The 19,719-nt window shown below is 36.7% G+C and overlaps 1 protein-coding gene across 3 annotated transcripts in view; it reads right to left on the bottom strand.

Annotated features, from left to right (window-relative positions):
• Positions 1-19,719, bottom strand: part of PALS1 (protein associated with LIN7 1, MAGUK p55 family member) — an 89,956-nt gene that overhangs the window by 44,760 nt on the left and 25,477 nt on the right. For 2 of the 3 annotated variants that reach the window (XM_044773796.2, XM_044773797.2), the window contains exons 2-3: positions 16,841-16,926; positions 10,427-10,952 (exon numbers count right to left, since the gene is read on the bottom strand). In XM_044773796.2, the coding sequence (XP_044629731.1) occupies positions 10,427-10,793 (367 nt within the window). In that variant the 5' untranslated portion in view covers positions 10,794-10,952; positions 16,841-16,926. The remainder of the gene's footprint in view (positions 1-10,426; positions 10,953-16,840; positions 16,927-19,719) is intronic. The other variant, XM_044773798.2, reaches the window with a different exon arrangement.

Below are 19,719 nucleotides of genomic sequence, written 5' to 3'. Positions count from 1 at the left end.
ATAGTTGTGTATTCTTCGTTGTGGGTTCTTCTAGTTGTGTCATGTGGGATGCTGCCTCAGCGTGGTCTGATGAGCAGTGCCATGTCCGCGCCCAGGATTCGAACTAACGAAACACTGGGCCGCCTGCAGCGGAGCGCGCGAACTTAACCACTCAGCCACGGGGCCAGCCCCAGTAAAAGCTGTTTTCACTGAAATTATCTTTTCTTAGGAGTTGTCTCCACTCCAGACTTAAAACGTTAATCAATGCTGCCAGACTAAGCTGAGATCACTTGCACTTAAGCTCAGCTTTTACAGTTAAATATCACTAACCATTATTAAAAAAAACTAGAAATATTTGGCCCAAATTACATTAGTCATTGCCATTACTGACTAGTAAGATATAGAACAATATTATCTTATAGGCACCTACATTATTTTATTTAGTCCTCATAAAAATCCTAAGAAACTTTTCCCAATTAAAAAGAAAAACAAAAAACACCACCAAAATGTGAGACATACATAACTGAGATCAAATCTCTACAGATGTAAAAAATGAAGTCATACATAAAAATGGCACCTGGATGAAGAATCCATTTCCTTGACTTCTAAGGCAGTGTTTTTTCTGCCACACCAAAGGAATAAAATAAGATAAACATTTTTTTGCAGATTCTAGGGCTTGACTGTGATATATCGTTTATCTGTTTTGGAAAAGCTGTCCTGAGATGTCTTTTTGCCCAATCTAGCAGCACGTAACGTAGACCGACTAGTAGTTAGAGAAGCTTACACATTCCAGCTATACTACTGTGTATCTACAGGAGGAACGTCCTCTAGTGAACTGTGGTGTGCCATGCTCACACATACGATGCACACAGTACGTGTGTTTTAACTCACCCTCCAAATGCCACTTCTGCAATATTGTTGCATTCTACCTCTGCTATTTTACCCAAGTGTCTTAGGCTTTAAATATTTTCTCAGAGTATTTTATTTCAACTCTCACATTACAATAGCATGTTAGGTAGTACACTGGGGGAAATTTGGCAAAAGAAACCAAAACTGCAATTTCTGTGAATGTAGAGGCTATGAATCTTTTGAGAAATGTTGTAAAGCATCTTTGATAGTGTTGCACTAGCCTGGGTAACCACGTAGTGGAGCAAAAGTGATAACTATGATTTAGATGGACAGTTTCAGATAAATTCCATTCCATTCCACCTGCTTTCACGACTTATTTAGCTGGGAAAGTTCCCAAAGAGCATTCTTAGGCAGGAAAGCTGCCCAAAGTACTCTCATCCTTCAGGTTCAAATGTTTCCATTAAGAATGTTTAATGAACAAGTAAAACAGATTAAGTTACCAGACACTCAGAAGAGTTTTAAAAACTTCATTAAAGAAGAGATGAACTAAACCATATGTAGCTGAAACAAATGAATATTTAAGAAAAAATACGAAACACTAAATGATACAAACCCTCTGATGAAATTAGTATGTATTTACAAGTAAGTTTATCAATGTAAAGGACATTAAAAATGATGCTGCCTCTGCCCAGTAACAGTTTTAAGGTCACAAAGAAAGGAACAAATACCTATGGCATTAGTTTTAAAATACTAATTATGATAAATGAAATGAGTGCACTGTCTTTACTCAGTTTTTTTGTTTGTTTGTTTTGCTGAGGAAGATTCGCCCTGAGCTAACATCTGTTGCCAATCTTCCTTTTTGTATATGAGCCGCTGGGACAGGATGGCCACAGATGAGTGGTACAGGTCCAGACCTGGGGACTGAACCTGGGCCACCAAAGCAAAGTGTGCTGAACTTAACTGCTAGGCTACCGGGGCTGGCCCTTTTCTCAATTCTTTATTAGAAAATTCTGAATGGAATTCTGACAAAGGGTCTTTTCTTTGATATTAAGTATGATGTCATAATGAAAATAATTGTTGGCAACATTAACTCAGCGATTCTCATTAATATGTTCTCATTCATATTTTAGTTTTGAATAAAAATTCTTAATTTCAAAGGTCAGAATATTTAGTTTTAGGTTTATTTTTATTTATTTTTCTGCTGAGGAAGATTAGCCCTGAGCTAACATCTGTTGCCCATCTTCCTCTGTTTTTTGCTTGAGGAAGATTAGCCCTGAGCTAATCTGTGCCAGTCTTCCTCCATTTTATATGTGGGTTGCCACCACAGCATGGTTGACAAGTGGTGTAGGTCTGTGCCTGGGATCTGAACCCATGAACCAGGGCTGCCAAAGCGGAGCAGGCCAAACTTAACCCACTATACCACACGGCCAGCTCCTAGCTGTAGGTTTAAAAAAAGAAGCTTTTCCCTCTGTGGTACATCTTTAGAACCACTTTACAAATACATATTATTTAAGAATAGTTAATGTTCTACACACCTAAAGAAATGTTGCACTGTCTGATGCAGCAATTGAGGTTACATCTTTTACTTAAACAAAAAGTCACCTAAGTTCTTCAACATTCTGTGCAATTCCAGAGGGAATTTTTAAAATTCAATCAGATGCAACTAAATCAGTTCTGTCAAACATGAACCCTTTTCTGTAATAGTGATGAAGATAAACAAGGACGGATGGACAGAATACAGAGAGAACAGAGACTTTCCATACACAGAGATCAGTGGCCCCATTCCATACTCCCATACCAGAGATATAACATACACAAGGAGAAAGAACCACGTGGACAGAGAAATAGATAAATGGGTAATCACAGGGCTAGTGAGAAAGAATGACACAGTGCAGAGTGAGGAGTGGACAAAGAAGAGAGTACTGAGGCAGGAAGAGAGTCCCAGAGCAAGGCAGGATGGAGGGAGGGCAGAAATGGGGACACTCTGCAGAGGGGAAGGCAGAGGTACGCACAGCAAATCCAGCTTTGGTGATAAATTCTAGTCTGTAACAACTTCTCTACAAGGAAGTTCTTTATATCTAGTTTAAATTCCTTGTCTTGTAGTTTGATCTATTTCCCCTTATTTGATGTTCAGTAGAAACTGTTTAAGTTCCCATCATGTTCTCTAACATTTCATACAACACTTAAATCTTGATTATTTATGTTAAAAGAAAGGATATATTATCTAAAAGTAAGAAAAAATCACTTACATTTGGCTTTGGGATACAATTAATCAGATAAATACAAACATAGACATGAGTCCAGAAATCCACCCCTGAACTCTCTCCTTTCTCTTTGGCCCTCACCTGGCAGCCTAAAACGTAAAAGAATGAAGACTCTAAAATAGGCAAAAGAAAGCAATCACCGAGTTGCTCTATCTGAAAATTCTATCTTCAAACACCCAAGACTCTGGGTAGCCATAAGGGAGAATTTTTTGGCTATAAGAGTAAATAAAATTACCCAAAGAAGCTGAGGAATCTCCATCTCTGCAGATCTTTCAGAACAACGGATAACCACCTAGCCTGGATTAGCTTTGCTTATTTTTACTTATTGCTATCATTTACCCCACATGAAAACAGAGAGTTTCTAGAGATCTATTCTAGCACTAAGATTCTTCCATTTCATTGTTTAAACAATGCCAATTCTTTTGACCTATCGTCCACAATTTCTAGATTTCAACTAACTTTATGACTTTTTTTCTGAAACTTTTTAATTTCCTCTTTTCCCCTAAACTGTACAATCAAATTGAATATTCAGATGAGGAACTAATATTATTGAGTATGAGGAAATTATGTCAGCTTCCACTACATCTATCTGTTCAATCAAAATCAGAATGTTCTTTCAGAAAATCTTCAATTAAATAGGAGTGGTCTTTTCTTTTTAAATTTAAGAACATAAAATTCAGATCTCTAAACTTTGGTTTTCAGCTAACTAGGTCAAAATGAATTTATTAAAAATAGTCAGAAGCTGATGAAAGATCCTGAACAGTAAATTACTCACTAACAAACTGGGTTACAAATTAAACACAAATACTAGATAAGTATATAAGCAAAGAAAGTTGAAACAGACAGCAGAACAAAAATCTCACCCCTACATATGATGAGACGATGGAAAACTGTCATTGAAGTGACTATTAGTCAATCAAGTACAAAAGCTTCATGATTTTTCTCTGGACGAAACTGAAAGGAGTTTGGTGAGAGAGGAAAAAAGCCCCAAATGTGAAGTCAGAATACCTGAGTTCTACTTATGGCTTGAGCACTTACTAATTGTATTATATGTCACTGGCCAATTCACCTCAAGTCTCTGGGCCTTTCTACAAAATTAGTAGATTTTTTAGGATAATATTTCTCTAACTTTTGTTGGCAGTCCATTAAAAAAATATATTTTATTTCTCAACTCAGTACACACATACCTATGTGAAATAAAAGATTTACAGGGAGTGGTTAAGTTCGTGTGCTCTGCTTCAGTGGCCCAGGGTTTCGCCAGTTCGGATCCTGGGCATGGACATGGCACTGCTCATCAGGCCATGTTGAGGTGGCGTCCCACATGCCACAACCAGAGGCACTCATAACTACAGTATACAACCATGTACTGGGGGAAGGGAGGCTTTGGGAAGAAGAAGAACGAAAAAAGAAGATTGGCAACAGATGTTAGCCCAGGTGCCAATCTTTAAAAAAAAAAAAACAAAAAAAAGGTTTATGAATACTTATGTGCAATACAATATAATTTAGTATTTTCTATTTTATTCTAGTCCTTAACAAAATTACTGGTTGATAGGATGGCTGAAATTAAAAAGACATATAATAACAAGTAGAAGTTAAGATGCAGAGAAACTGGAACACTCACACAATGCTGGGTGAGAATATAAAAGAGTGCAGATACTACAGAAGATATGGCAGTTCCTTAATAAGTTAAACACAGAATTACCATGTGACTCAGCAATTCCACTCCTAGGTACACATCTAAAAGAACTGAAAACAGGTGTTCAAACAAAAACATACACATGAATATTCATAACAGCACTATCCACAATAGCCAAAAGGTGAAAACAACCCAAGTGTTCCATGAACAGATGAATAGATAAACAAAATGTGGTATGTTCATTCAGTGGAATATTATTCAGCCATAAAAAGGAATGAAGTACTGGTTAATGCTACAACACCTATGAACCTTGAAACCATGATGCTATATGAAAAAAAAAGCCAGTCACAAAAGGCCATATACTACATGATTCAGTTATGTGAAATGTCCCAAATAAACAAATGTACAGACAGAAAGCAGATCAGGGTTGTCAGGGGTTAGGCAGAAAGGAGAAGAGGGAGTGATTGCTAATGGGCAGAGCTTCTTTTTAGGGTAATGAAAACACTATGGAAGTACACAGTGGTGATGGTTACACAATCTTGTGACTGGTAAAATCTCATGAATATGTACACTTAAAAAGAGTAAATTCAGGAGCCGGCTGGGTGGTGCAGCGGTTAAGTGCACACATTCTGCTTCAGTGGCCTGGGGTTAGCCAGTTTGGATCCCGGGTGCGGACACAGCACAGCTTGGCAAGCCATGCTGTGGTAGGCATCCCACATATAAAGTAGAGGAAGATGGGCATGGATGTTAGCTCAGGGCCAGTCTTCCTCAGCAAAAAGAGGAAGATTGGCAGCAGATGTTAGCTCAGGGCTAATCTTCCTCAAAAAAAAACAAAACAGTAAATTTATTTTAAAAAATGAACTAATTAATTCTAATTAATTTCATGAACTAGAAGGTTAGATGATCTCTCTGGTGGCTTCTGGTTCTTACAAAAGTTAAATTTTAGTCAAACATACAGTGTGCCACATGCCTATACACATTTTTTTCACTTAGTCCTCAAGAAAATTCTGAAACTGAGGCTCAGAAAAGTTAAGTAACTTGTCCAAGGTCAATAGCAATTAAGTGAAGATAAAAAGTATTTAAATCCTACATCTGACTCCAGACATCCTTATGCTTTCCAATATGTGACGATGTCATACATTTCTGAACATATAACATGATGCAAGTCTTTGCAAGAGGGAAAAACTTAAAATCTATTATTACTTAATATGTGGAGTGAAGTTTTGACACATGGTGTCAAACTGAATGTTGTAGCAGTTATTTTTCAGCAGAATTATGTATATTTAACAACCAAACATTACATGACTATACTCTATTCTAATGAATTTCTTAATCTTTATTTTAGTTAGCTCCAAATACAGCAAGCTGAACAAATCAGAAAATTTTCAAATAGGTTCAAACATTTTAAACGTTAAACCTAGTACCAAGCAGTTTAATCATTTCACTTTCAGAAAACAAGTCTCTCAAAGAATGACTAAGAAAGTTTAGAAATATCTACAGCATTTGAGTAAAAATTTAAGAGAAAGAATAATTAACTTCTCAGAAGTAGGCTGAACTCGAGGTTTATTGGCACTGGAATTTTGTTTGCTGGCTTTAAATAAACTTTATTTTAAAAGCCAATCTTAAAAAAGTTTATCACGATCCAGCAAAATTCCAGCATAGCCCATGGTCAATCAAAAGTCAAATAATGTGAGAAAGAAATGTGGAAGAGGAGACACTTTACAATGTCAAGCACAGGAATACTCTTAATAGTTTGAATATTCAGGGACATCTGGCAAAAAAGAAAAACACAACATGCTATTATTAATATTATGAAAATATCTTATTCATCCTAGTTTTCTTCCCTCTGGCATCTTTTTAATTTTTCTTCAAATTAACAGCATCTGGTGTTAATTAGAAAGCACCTAGTGACAAATTTCAAGAGTCTCCTTATTAGCCAGAAAACAAATAGCTCACCACGGGTGCGTGGGTCTGTGTGCCTTTCCTAAGGCCTCTTCTCAGGTGTAACAGTCACATAGTCACATATATGATAGATGGCAGTGTTTCCTAGTTTATTCCCTTTAAACATTCTATCTACTAGATTTACTTGTCCACAACCCTGGCCCCAAATTACTTATCTGTGAATACAAAACAAAGAGAAACAGTGACGCCTATAACGTAGCACCACCTGAAAACGACCCTCCTCTAACGCATCCCACTCTACCCTGCACTCTGCTCTTTGCTCAGGATTTCTCCCACAACGTAGTTTGCTTTGCTCATGAAAGGAAAAAAGACAATGATATTTTATTTATAACAAAGCAAGGTTTAATAACTCATGCCAATTTTAAGGAAAGCCTCCCTAATACATCAAAATTCTTCTAATTTATAATATTAATTATTCATTTGAAATTAAGTTGCCACATCACTATCTTAATTTTCAATAAGATTTTGACTGCTTTTAAACATAACAATTCAGTTCATTCTTTCTGAATATTTTCTATCAATTCCATCCCTGCACTTTTATTACTATACAGTGCAAATTTATAAATACTTTCATTAAAAACCACCACCTAGACAATTAACCTTTCCAATTACATTTTCAGCTCTTAAAAGAGTTATTTTCTCTACTCACAGATAAATTGATGATGTATCATTCGGAAACTGAAGGCTTTCTCTCAAAGAAAAGAAATCAGTTGCCCCATCCTTTCCTCATTTAAAACAAGGCTGCTGTTTCTGGCTGTGAAAAAGGCTGAGAAGCCGTCTCCTGGCATGTGTGTATTAATAAAAATACTGGCAGGAGACTCACACAATTTGAAGGGAGTAGGTCTGTTGTAGTTTGATGTGTTAGCAAATTACGAACAGGAAAAAAATGTTTAGTACAAAGCTATTACACTTCCTTTTAAAATGAAAACTTAAAAACAGTGTATCCAAAAACTGAGGCTTTGACTGACAATAACAACTTTATAATTTACGCTAATTTTTCATGTTTCCTACAATTAGCATATTTGTGTTGAGTGTATTCACATTAAATCACTTATTTCTCAAAATATTAAATATTCTCCTATCCAAGAAATGAATTACAGATACCTGGTACTACATTTCAAATTACTTTAAAAATAAGATATGTATGGGGCTGGGCCGGCCCGGTGGCAGAACAGTTAAGTTCGCACGTTCCGCTTCTTGGCGGCCCGGGTTCGCCAGTTCAGATCCCGGGTACAGACATGGCACTGCTTGGCATGCCGTGCTGTGGTAGGCGTCCCACGTATAAAGTAGAGGAAGATGGGCATGGATGTGAGCTCAGGGCCAGGCTTCCTCAGCAAAGAGTAGGACTGGTAGTAGTTAGCTCAGGGCTAATCTTCCTCAAAAAAAAAAATAATAATAAGATATGTAAAACAGTCTTAAGTTCAAGGATTGCACAAAGGTATTTTTGAAAACCACAGTGGACTGCTTACAAGTTGGAAGAAAATATAGCTGTTCTTTAATCTACACTTGTAGAAAGTTAGCCAAGAAGCATACAAACAAACATGAAAAAAAAATTGTAAGAGAAATGGTCTCCAATTTTCTGTGCGTAGGCCAAAAAAACAAGTTTCGCTAAGTGAATCTGGCTTAAGCTGTATTTGTTTCTTTACTGAGATTTCATGAATATTATCTATTAGATGGACATTTTATGCCTGATCTAAGTAAAGCAAATGGACAAATACATTAATCTTAAAGAAATTTAAACAGAAAAACAAAAGAATCAGTCCAGGCTTGGGCTGGATATATTACAATGTAAACTTTCTCTAAGTCATAGAGAATATTTACAGAATACTTAAAAAACAAAATAACAGAGTGGTGGAAGATGAGGGTCAGTAAGAGGCAATCAGGAATGAAATACCTTTAACAAAGCTCTTAGGAAAAAAGAGCATAAAATTCAGTCAGATAAATATACTAAAAAATATGTAATCTTTCCATTTTCACTATACTAATTATAACATCTGAAGGCTTTCAGCAGACTTCACTATCACTGAACACGTTTATGATTTCTTAAAACAGAGAGAAGCATATACATTGCTTTCTGTCAAGATATGTGGATCCTTAACAAACTTATAACAAAGAAAAGCAGCAGATGACGTGATACAGTAGAAACTGCTCCAAACTTAGAACACAGCGACTCAGTAAGGAACAAATCCAGTACATATGGTACCTCTGGGCAAATGAGAAAAAGGTGTTCCACTCTTGGTAGCCAGAGCTCAGGTACAGTGAGTGAAGAGCAGGCTGGATGCCAGTCTCCACCCAAACCTTTTGCTCCGTGCAGTACACCAACTGCATCTCCAGATCAGGCAAATTCAAACTTGGCTCTACCACTGATTAGCTGGGACTCTTAAACAGGTGATTTAACTGCGGTTCAATTTCTCTATCTCCAAAATGGAGATTACAGAGCCCTGTTAAGAGGATTATTGTGGACAGAATGGTGCATGCTATAGCATCTAGTACAGGGTTCAACAGACACTTGAATGAATGGCAAAACAATGAAAACTCTCTCCAAGAGCTGGCCTGGTGACATAGTGGTTAAGTTCACATGCTCCACTTTGGCAGCCCCAGTTTCGCTGGTTCGGATCCCCGGTGTGGACTACCCACTGCTTATCAAGCCATGCTGTGGCAGGCATCCCACATATAAAATAGAGGAAGATGGGAACAGATAATTAGCTCAGGGCCAATCTTCCTCAGCAAAGAGAAGAGGATTGGTGGCTGATGTTAGCTCAGGGTTAATTTTCCTCAAAAAATCAAACAAACAATAAATAAATAAAATAAAATTGACAACTCTCTCCATCCATAGAAAAGTGGAAGTCTCTTTTCACATCTATAAATAATAAACTGTCAAGAAATAAAATACTTCATTTGAGTTAGCCTGCTTGTAAGGTAACACAAATTAATGTATACTCCTAATACTAATACAGTGATCATTTGTGTGTGTGTGCAGGAAGAAAGGGCAGTAAGTTCAATAATCAAATATTCTAAGTTTGGAAACACACATTTGACGTCAATCTCTCTTGTGGATTCATAATGACTACAGCATTCTAAAGGCTCTAAGAAGCCTTACTTAACTCACTGTTTTCAAAATTTATTTAATCACAGAACTCTTTTTCTGTTTAAATCTATTAATATCTCATGGCATTAGTTTTTTTGCTTGTTTTTTTCACAGAATGGAACTTGGGAATAGGCAATATAGGGAATTTTGAGCCATGTTTTATGTGCATGCTGCCATATAAACAGCACCAGTTCTTCTTACTGACAGTCAATAACTAAAGAAAATCAAATAGATTTTAAGCTACAGATATTAATTTTATTACTATTTTACAAACTTTAAGGAAATGAGAAATTCAAAATCTGAAAAGTGCTTTTCAGTAATTTTGGTATAAAAGTTTGAGTTTGAAATAAAAGGTGAATTCTAAGGCTTTAAACATTAGGCCACATGTAGAAATTTTTAATTCAAGGATTAGATCTAAAAAACCATGCTGTAGTGACTGAACATTTAAGCCATATAATTAGCTCCATGTGGCTAACAGCAAACAATGATGGTTACATGACTTTTCCAAGAAAAGAACTGATCTTGGCCTGAATTCCAGTTGCTATTACTTATATTCTCTTATACCCATCTTCCTTTCTATACACATTTATGTTAAGGAAAGAGAAACAAAAGCAAAACATTGTCTATTACTCTGCTGTTTTTACTTACCTAATATTTTCACAGCATAATGAGGACTTTCTAAGACAATTCCTTCCTCTGTATCAAATATAGGGTTATCTATTCCAGTCTTTGGAGGAATTTGGGCTAGTTTCTTAAGTCTCATGGAGGAATTAAGGTCAAGTTCTTGTTTTTTCCCTTCTTCCTCTCGCCTACGCCTCATGTCCTCCTGCTGTTGCCGAATACGCTCCAACTGCGCACTTCGACGTACTGGCATCATCCTGGTGCCCAAATCTCCGGGGCAGTCAACAGCCATCTCTCGGTGCTTCTGATGTTCCTCTGGTGATGCAAGATCAACATTTTTTACTTCGAAGTCTGATTCCTCAGTAACATGCCCATTCATATGGGATGTTGTCATGGTTATCTATAAAAAACCTGTACCACTTTTTTATAAATCAATTTTTCCTATAAAGCCAATCTCTTGATTCTGTAGTATAAAATCCATGTTACTTCAAAAAAAAAAAAAAACTTCTCACATCACATAATAATGCTATGAAAATGTATCCATGAAGGAAATCTAAGGGGAAAGATGGGGAAAAAAAGTATAAGAATTACAATATAAAAGATTTTACATAGCCCACTCCAATCTCTACACAGTATAGAAAATATCTCATAAGTATATAATACTATTTTGCTATATAGATGAAATACTTTCATTTTACATATAATGCTGGGAAAATCAAGGTATTTCCAAAAAAAAGATCCCCTCCCAAGAATGTGAAGTTTACTGTTTAATTTTGCAGCTGATAAAAATAATGTACTGGAAAGTTTAGCAATGCAGGAAAGTAAGAAAGTTTTGGGTATTAGTTTAGTAGAGAACAGGCTGCTTAAGGTATAAAGAAGTTTTAATCACCTTTCTATAGCTATCTCAACACAGTACTTTCTACTCAATCAATACACCTGAGATAGAAATAACTTCTTAGTTAACTGCTAAAGAAACTGGCACATAGCAAGTCATGTTGCTGGCTCACTTGAGATTCTGGAGGACAATTCACTTTCAGGAGTTTATGAAATGAAGAAGATACCCAATGAAAAAGAAACTTTAATTAGCAGCTAAGGCATCTATAGGATAAAACCACAGTAAGTGAGAAAAACACTACACAGGTTATCAGTCTTTATAACTGGTCACATTAAAAAAATTAGGGTTAATTCTTTACAAGGATTTTTTCAGAAAAAATGGTAGTACCTGTAAACACTCAAAAAAACTTAAGTCATACTGTACAGCGAATAAGAACATATTAGACTTGGAGACCAGCAAACTGAATTTAATTCTGGCTCTGCCACGTCCTCTAGCTTTATGATTTAAGACTAGTCAGTTTCTCTCTCTGAACCTCAGACTGTTTCGGAAAATTTATTCATAGGATTGTTCTGAATTTTAAGTGAGATAATGTATACATGTTTTAAAACTGAAAATATATATACTTACACTAATTCTTGGTATTAATTTGATTCTCCTATTTAAAAAATCCTTCAACATATTTTAGACGAGAAAAATATTTTACTAGATGACACTGGCCTTTCATCAAGCCATTTCTCGGGCATAACTAAGCAGATTGTTTATATAGGTGTAAACCCACACATTAAATCTAATTAGTCTTCTTTTGCTCAAGACTTTAAAAATATTTACGATAATAAACCTACTACCTCCTTGAACTGGGCATCGCTTCAGTAAACAAGTTGGTTAGAGCACATGCCAACTAAGCAAAAGCTGAGTTTTCAGACAATATTCCTAATGCTAGCCAATCTTCTTTCAAACATCTTGTCACAGACTTTTTAACACAAACTCAGGTAGACTACCAAGAAAATCACTAGACCAACAATCAAGAAAATAGATGCAAGCTATATAAGCAACTAGTATTACATTTGCACAAGAATTTTGGTGGATTTTTCTGTCTTCTATCCAAATTTTAGCTTCTCTCTTTATTTATAACTATGTGATCTACAAATAAATATCTTATTTATCATTAGTTTGCCTTCTTTTTCATTAAAACGAGAGCTATTAGAATTATGTTAGGCAATTCTTAAGTTTTATACATTGATTATATGCAAATGCAAATTCAGCTTATTTAATGTTTTCATTACAAGCAAGCAAAAACTTCTGTAGGAGTTACTATGGTGCTATGCTTAATTTTCATTTTAAAAAGCAAGGAGTGTATGTATTTCCAGAAAATTAAAACTCTCAGCTTTCTCTATTTACAAGGTTTATTAGATACTAAAAATTAAATTTAATAATGAATAATGTATTTTTACTTTATATGCTGGTCTACAAAAATTATGATCTGAATTTAAAACTCTCAACTTAAAAACTATAAGGCTGGGGCTGGCCCCGTGGCTGAGTGGTTAAGTTCGCGCGCTCCGCTGCAGGCGGCCCAGTGTTTCGTTAGTTCGAATCCTGGGCGCAGACATGGCACTGCTCATCAAACCACGCTGAGGCAGCGTCCCACATGCCACAACTAGAAGGACCCACAACGAAGAATACACAACTATGTACCGGGGGGCTTTGGGGAGAAAAAGGAAAAAATAAAAAAAAAAAATCTTTAAAAAAAAAAACCTATAAGGCTGGGTCCATATTCACTATTCTAGATCATGGGGGAAAATTACAGATCATTCAAGAGAGACTGGGCCAGGTAATCTGAATCTGAGTTCTCATGCTTAGACTATTCTCAGGCTTGTCTATCTCAATCTAGTGTTTTACTCTCAGAAAAATGTCTGCAACCTGATATTAATCTGCTTAAAATTCAATTTTGGTCATCTCCTTTGGAGTGTTCATAGTCTACTGGGAGAGACAGCAAAGAAAATGAACAATATTCTTCCTAATTGGTTTCTCCTCATTAGATTCTAAATTTGTTAAAGACAGGGGTCATGTCTTATATTTTTATACCCCCCAGGGCTTAACACAATAATGTCATAGAGGAAATGCCCAATAAATATTTGTTCAACTAAACTTAGAAATGTCATAAATTCAGAGGAGGCACAGATGATGGATTCTAAAACTTAGTCGTGATAAGGAGTTATGGAAAACACTCAAAACATAAGAATACATTTCTTTGAGGGGCATTGCAAAGAACAACTAAGACTTAGCTAGATAGAAGAGTCTGTTCCAGGAAGAGGGAATCACATGACCAATAAGAAGAAAGAGTATGAGAATATGGCACATTCAGAAAACAGAATAGGATGCAATAAGGCCAGATGGGACAAGGCGAGCAGGTCATACAGGAATAATGATAAAACTGGAAAGGCAAGCAGAGGGCCAGACCAAGAAGAGTTTAAGAGCTGAAGACTTTGACCTTTATCCTGGAAGCAGTAAGAATCATTACAGGATTTAAAGCATGGGAAATGATCACAATAACTTTGTTTAAAGGAAGATTAGCCCTGAGCTAACATCTGCCACCAATCCTCCTCTTTTTGCTGAGGAAGGATGGCCCTGAGTTAACATACGTGCCCATCTTCCTCTACTTTATATGTGGGATGCCTGCTACAGCATGGCTTGATGACCAGTGTATAGGTCCGTGCCTGGGATCTGATCCAGCAAACCCCAGGTCGCTGAGGTAGAGCGTGCAAACTTAACTACTACACCACCGGGCTGGCCCCTCACATTAACTTTCAGAGAAATATCACTTTGGTAGAAGTGTAGAGGATTGACTGAAGGATGGTAATGAGACCAGTTTGAGGGCAACTGTAAAAAATGGGGTCCTGAACTAAGACAGTGAGAATGAAGAAAAGTCATATTAAAGAAATATGTGGTTTATAAAATTACTATAATTTGGTGTCTATATTTCATATAGCAGGGCAAAAAGAGGAGACAGGAAGAAGAGAAGTAGGAAATAGTCGTAGTAGTAACAACCACAACTATGACATTTTTTGAGCACTTACGTGCCAGACAATATTGCAAGCACTTTATACAGTATTCACTCATTTAATCCTCATTACTACTCTAAAAGTAGGTCTAAATATGCCTGTTTTGTAAATGAGGAATGGGGATGGAAGCAGGCCTTGAAGATAAGATGGAGGAATAAGAAAGAGGCCACATGAACCAAAGGCAGAAAAGTACAAAGTGTGGGAAAAGTACAAATAAGGCTAGTTGAACTAAAGCAGTCAGCTTATAAAAGAGAACAAAGTCAGCTTGTACAACAGAATAGTGGCTACAAAATTCGACTGGGTCCAACTTATGAAAGGCCTTGATTCTCAAGGCAGTAAGAAAGCCATCAGAGATTTAGAAAAGAGAGGTGATTTGTACATACACTTAATTGAGCATTTACCCCCGCTAGGTACTAGGTGTACAGAGATAGGATCTCTGCCCATTAGTCTATCAATCAAAATGTCCTACAGAGATCCAGAAATTAATGTGTCCAGAATTAAACTCATATTTCCCTTTAAACCACTCATATTTTCCTTGATCTTCTTTCTCCATTCTCGATTCTAATTAATGCCACTATATCCACACAGTTACCCAACACAGCACAATGTTTAAGAGAACAGTCTCCAGAATCAGAGTGTCTAGGACCTAATCCTTGCCTACTCTCCTTTTAAGTCTCAACTCAAATACATCCTCCTCTGGATTTCCATGACTCCCCAAACTGGATATGTGTCTCCTCTGGAATCCCACAATGCCTGTCACATCTCTAATCAAACTGGACTACAGTTATCTGTACCTCTGTCAGTCTGTCCCATTAGACTAGGAGCCCTTGGAGTCAGAAACCAGCCTGACTCATCTCTGCATCTGTGACATTGCCCAGCACAGGGCCAAGCAAACAGGGGTCTTCAGAATACGAACCTAGGCAATGTGACTCCAGGGTCAGTAACTTTTGGTCACTAGGTAGATGGCAAAGTCGTTAACTAGGATGGAGAATACAGGAGAAGGAGAATTAGATAGAAGGGGAGAGAATTAAAGGGTAATACGGGTTTAGTTTTGGACACATTAATTTCAAGGTGACTATAGGTCATATAGGTAAATGATCTAACCAGCAGGGAATCGATCTTACTCATCTCTATAGCCCTGCTCTCTTGTAAGGGATCAATGCTTTATTAAGTATATGGGCAAATCATTCCTCCTCTGATGGCTTTCATATTGCCTAGAGAAGAGAGTCCACACTCACAAGGTAAATTCAAATTTTCTCACTGTATCTTTTACCACTTTCCTGCACAAGCCTTCTAAGTTAGCTTCCTCATTTGTGCGAATCCCATATCTTTCTTCCTTCCTGCCCAAATGCCTTATAAAATAAGAAGTACAAACTACTTCCTTCTCCTTTCATCTTCTCCTACCACAAGACCTTACTCCTTCAAGAAATGTTTCCAGATCACCTTGGTTAAGTCATGACCTCACCATGCAACACTCCAAAAGACTTTATAATGCTCACAAGTTAATTCACGAGGGCCATGAAAGATTCGCAAGTTCTTCCAGGATCAAAAAAACATTAGGCCATGCCCTATAGTTTTACCATTAAGATCATTATAATTTTTAAACAGGCAAACCATGAATAGTCTAGCTCATATATGTAGTTAATATATATCAATAAACAATGAAAGAGTCTCAGCCCAAAGGCATTATACTCTCCCTCTCCAAAAAGCAAAAAAAAATTCTTTGATAATTCAGAATCTGATAAATGACTGAACTAGAGAATCACCTCCTTATATGTAAATAAAAGATTGTCTTATGCAGATAATGTAGTTACAAGTTGCTGGCCCTCTCTTCTCAATCCTCTAATTAGAAATAAATTGTTTTTAAAATGCCTCAAAGACCCACATTTCAAATCCTCATCAGAGTCCCAGCTCATACCCCAGCACCGTGAAAAAAAAAAATAAAAGAAAAATTAAAAAATAAATCAAAACTGTTTACAGAGTCCACAAAGCAAAAAAAGGAATTTTTCAGGTTAGCAGGCCAAAGCTGTTTGAACGCTAACTTCAAACTAGTTGGGGAGAAAGGGCTTTGCTTATGTAAATTGGCTATAGGAGATGGGGTTAAAGGAAGCTAAACAAGCTTCAAATGAGTACAAATGATTGAGACTGGAGGGCCTGAAACAACCTGAAGTACAGAGGCCCACTGAAAACTCCACACCTGGAAACAGAACCGTTCGTGCAAGAGCTGGGGAACATGACAGGTTAGCAGGAAGACAATTTCGTATATAATCAGTATCCTAATTTTTAGGCAGAGGGAAATGTAAAACATACACTTCATATGCATAAACATGGTTGGTCTATACTAGTGTCCAGAATTCTAGATTTTTTTTCAATTCATCCTTCCTCCCCTTCTCCCACAAGTAATGCCCTTTGACCAGCAGCTGGGAAGTCTCATTTTAAGTGATCAGCATTCCTCTGACATTCTAAGAAGTTGGACTATTTGTCTCCATAGAAACAGCTTTGTCAGCTAACACAAGATTCAGGCCAAGAATAGTGAAAAGAACTTACATTATGCAAACTGGAAAGACTTTATCTATTATCCTCTTAGTTTCTCTTCTCTGGTTTTTCACAGAACTCAGGCTAACTTTCTTACTCTGTAAAATAGAAAAGAGACAATCAAGTGTAAAAGTCTGTAGTGTTTTTTACAGGGAGGGAGTGGGAGAGAAAGGATAATTCAGTATGATAACCAATTCTGCTTGCAGACAGCTAGGATTTCTTAGTATGAAGTAAAAACGAACCCCCCCTACAATCTCTAATGGACATCAAGTAAAATCACTGTATAGAAATCAGCGATGAGAAAGAGGTAAATATAACTTGTTTTAAAGCTTTTTAAAAAGAGTACGACCCTTTTGCAGAGTATTTTAAATGACACTTTTTGACTTTTGGTTAAGGCTCAAACAAAAATGCAAGTTTTTAGTTTTTTCTTTGTTTTAAGTACAACTTCTGGATCAATTTTAAACATTTTGAATAGTTTATGATGCCAAGAAGATAAGAAGTTTAGGATCCAAAATAAATTTCACAGACAGGAACCACAATTACTTCAGAGGCGGAAATGTTGATGTTACATTGAAGACCAAGACAGAAGAGGATCCTGTCCTAATGGACTTACATTCTGGTAGGGTAACAGATGCTAAAAACCAAACACACAATAAGATGCCTTCATATAAAGGACTATAGAGAAAGTAAAACATGGTAATACAGACAATGATGTTTGGAAGGGACAACATTAGATAAAATGGCCAGGAAAGGCCTACTTTAGGAGGTGATATTTGAGCTGAAACTTGAATGACAAAAAAATGAGTCAGCTGTGGGAAGATCCAGAAATAAAGGGTTCCAGGTTGAGGGAACGGAAAGTACATTTCTGTATGGATGTCACTAGGAATCTTAATTTCAATATATCCCAAACTGACCTCAACTTCTTCCCTATTACTGTTAATTATACCACTATTTCAAACATCTCTGTCTTCAAGCCCTATTATCCAATCAGTTGCCAAGATGTGTTGATTCCACAGGGGTTTTAGAATTCATTGAAGGGTAGCAGAATATGCCACTGAAAGATGCTGTTTAGGAGAATAAAAAGGCAAGCTAAAAAAAAGGGAGAAATGTTTGCAAAATATTTATGTCCATGATAAATATTCTTACAACTCAGTAAGTCAAATAACCTAAATTTTAAAATCAGGGCAAGAGATTTAACCACTTCACCCAAGATAGACAAATGGCAAAAATAAGCATTTGGAAAGATACTCAACATCAGTAATTGTTAAAGAAAATGCAAATTGAAACCACAATGAGATACCGGCATAATGATAGAGAAAAATCAACGGAATAGAACTGAGAGTCCAGAAATAAATCCTCACATTTACAGAAAGCTGATTTTCAACAAGGGTGCCTAGACAATTTAATGGGGAAAAAAAAAGTTTCTTCAGCAAATGGTGCTAGGACAATTGGATATCCACATGCAAAAAATGAGGCTGGACTCTTACCTAACACTATATACAAAAATTAACTCAAAATGGATCAAGGACGCAAATGTAAGAACTAAAGTGATAAAATTCTTAGAAGAAAACATAGGCATAAATCTTCATGACCCTGGATTAGGCAATGGTTTCTTAAGGTAGTAACATCAAAAGCACAAGAAACAAAAGGAAAATACATAAATTAGACATTATCAAAATTAAAAACTTTATGCTTCAAAGGACACCATCAAGAAAGTGAAGAGGGGGGCTGGCCCCGTGGCCGAGTGGTTAAGTTCGCGCGCTCTGCTGCAGGCGGCCCAGTGTTTCGTTGGTTCGAATCCTGGGCGCGGACATGGCACTGCTCATCAAACCACACTGAGCCAGCGTCCCACATGCCACAACTAGAAGGACCCACAACGAAGAATACACAACTATGTACCGGGGGGCTTTAGGGAGAAAAAGGAAAAAAATAAAATCTTTGAAAAAAAAAAAAAGAAAGAAAGTGAAGAAGCAACAAAAGACCTCACATAGCTAAAGGAATCCTGAGAAAAGAGAACAAATTTGGAGGCATCATACTCCCTGACTTCAAAATGTACTACAAAGCTATAGTATTCAAAACAGCATGGTACAGGCACAACAACAGACACACAGATCAATGGAACAGACTTGAAAGCCCAGAAACAAAACCGCACATCTACAGACAGCTAATCTTCGACAAAGGAAGTAAGAACATACAATGGAGACAGTCAAGTCTCTTCAATAAATGGTGTTGGGAAAACTGGACAGCCACATGCAAAAGAATGAAAATAGACCATTATCTTTTGCCATATACAAAACTTAATTCAAAATGGATCAAAGACTTGAAGGTAAGACCTGAAAACATAAAACTCCTAGAAGAAAATATAGGCAGTAACTCTTTGACATCAGTCTTACAAGGATCTTTTCAAATACCATGTCTACCCGGGCAAGGGAAACAAAAGAAAAAATTAAAAAGTGGGACTTCATCAGATTAAAGAGCTTCAACAAGGCAAAGGAAACCAGGAACAAAATGAAAAGACAACCCACCAACTGGGAGAAAAATACTTGCAAATCATATATCTGACAAGGAGTTAATCTCCAAAATATATAAACAACTCATACAACTCAACAAGAAAAAAACAAACACCACGATCAAAAAATGGGCAGAGGATATGAACAGACATTTTTCCAAAGAAGATATACAGATGGCCAGTAGGCACATGAAAACGTTCAACATCACTAATCATTAGGGAAACGCAAATCAAAACTACAATGAGATATCACCTTACCCCCATTAGAATGCCTGTAATCACCAAGACAGAAAACAAATGTCGGAGAGGATGTGGAGAAAACGGAACTCTCATCCACTGCTGGTGGGAATGCAAACTGGTACAGCCACTATGGAAAACAGTA

Source organism: Equus asinus, chromosome 7, assembly GCF_041296235.1.
Source record: "Equus asinus isolate D_3611 breed Donkey chromosome 7, EquAss-T2T_v2, whole genome shotgun sequence".
Taxonomy (NCBI): domain Eukaryota; kingdom Metazoa; phylum Chordata; class Mammalia; order Perissodactyla; family Equidae; genus Equus; species Equus asinus.
This window is presented reverse-complemented; position numbering and strand designations above follow the sequence as displayed.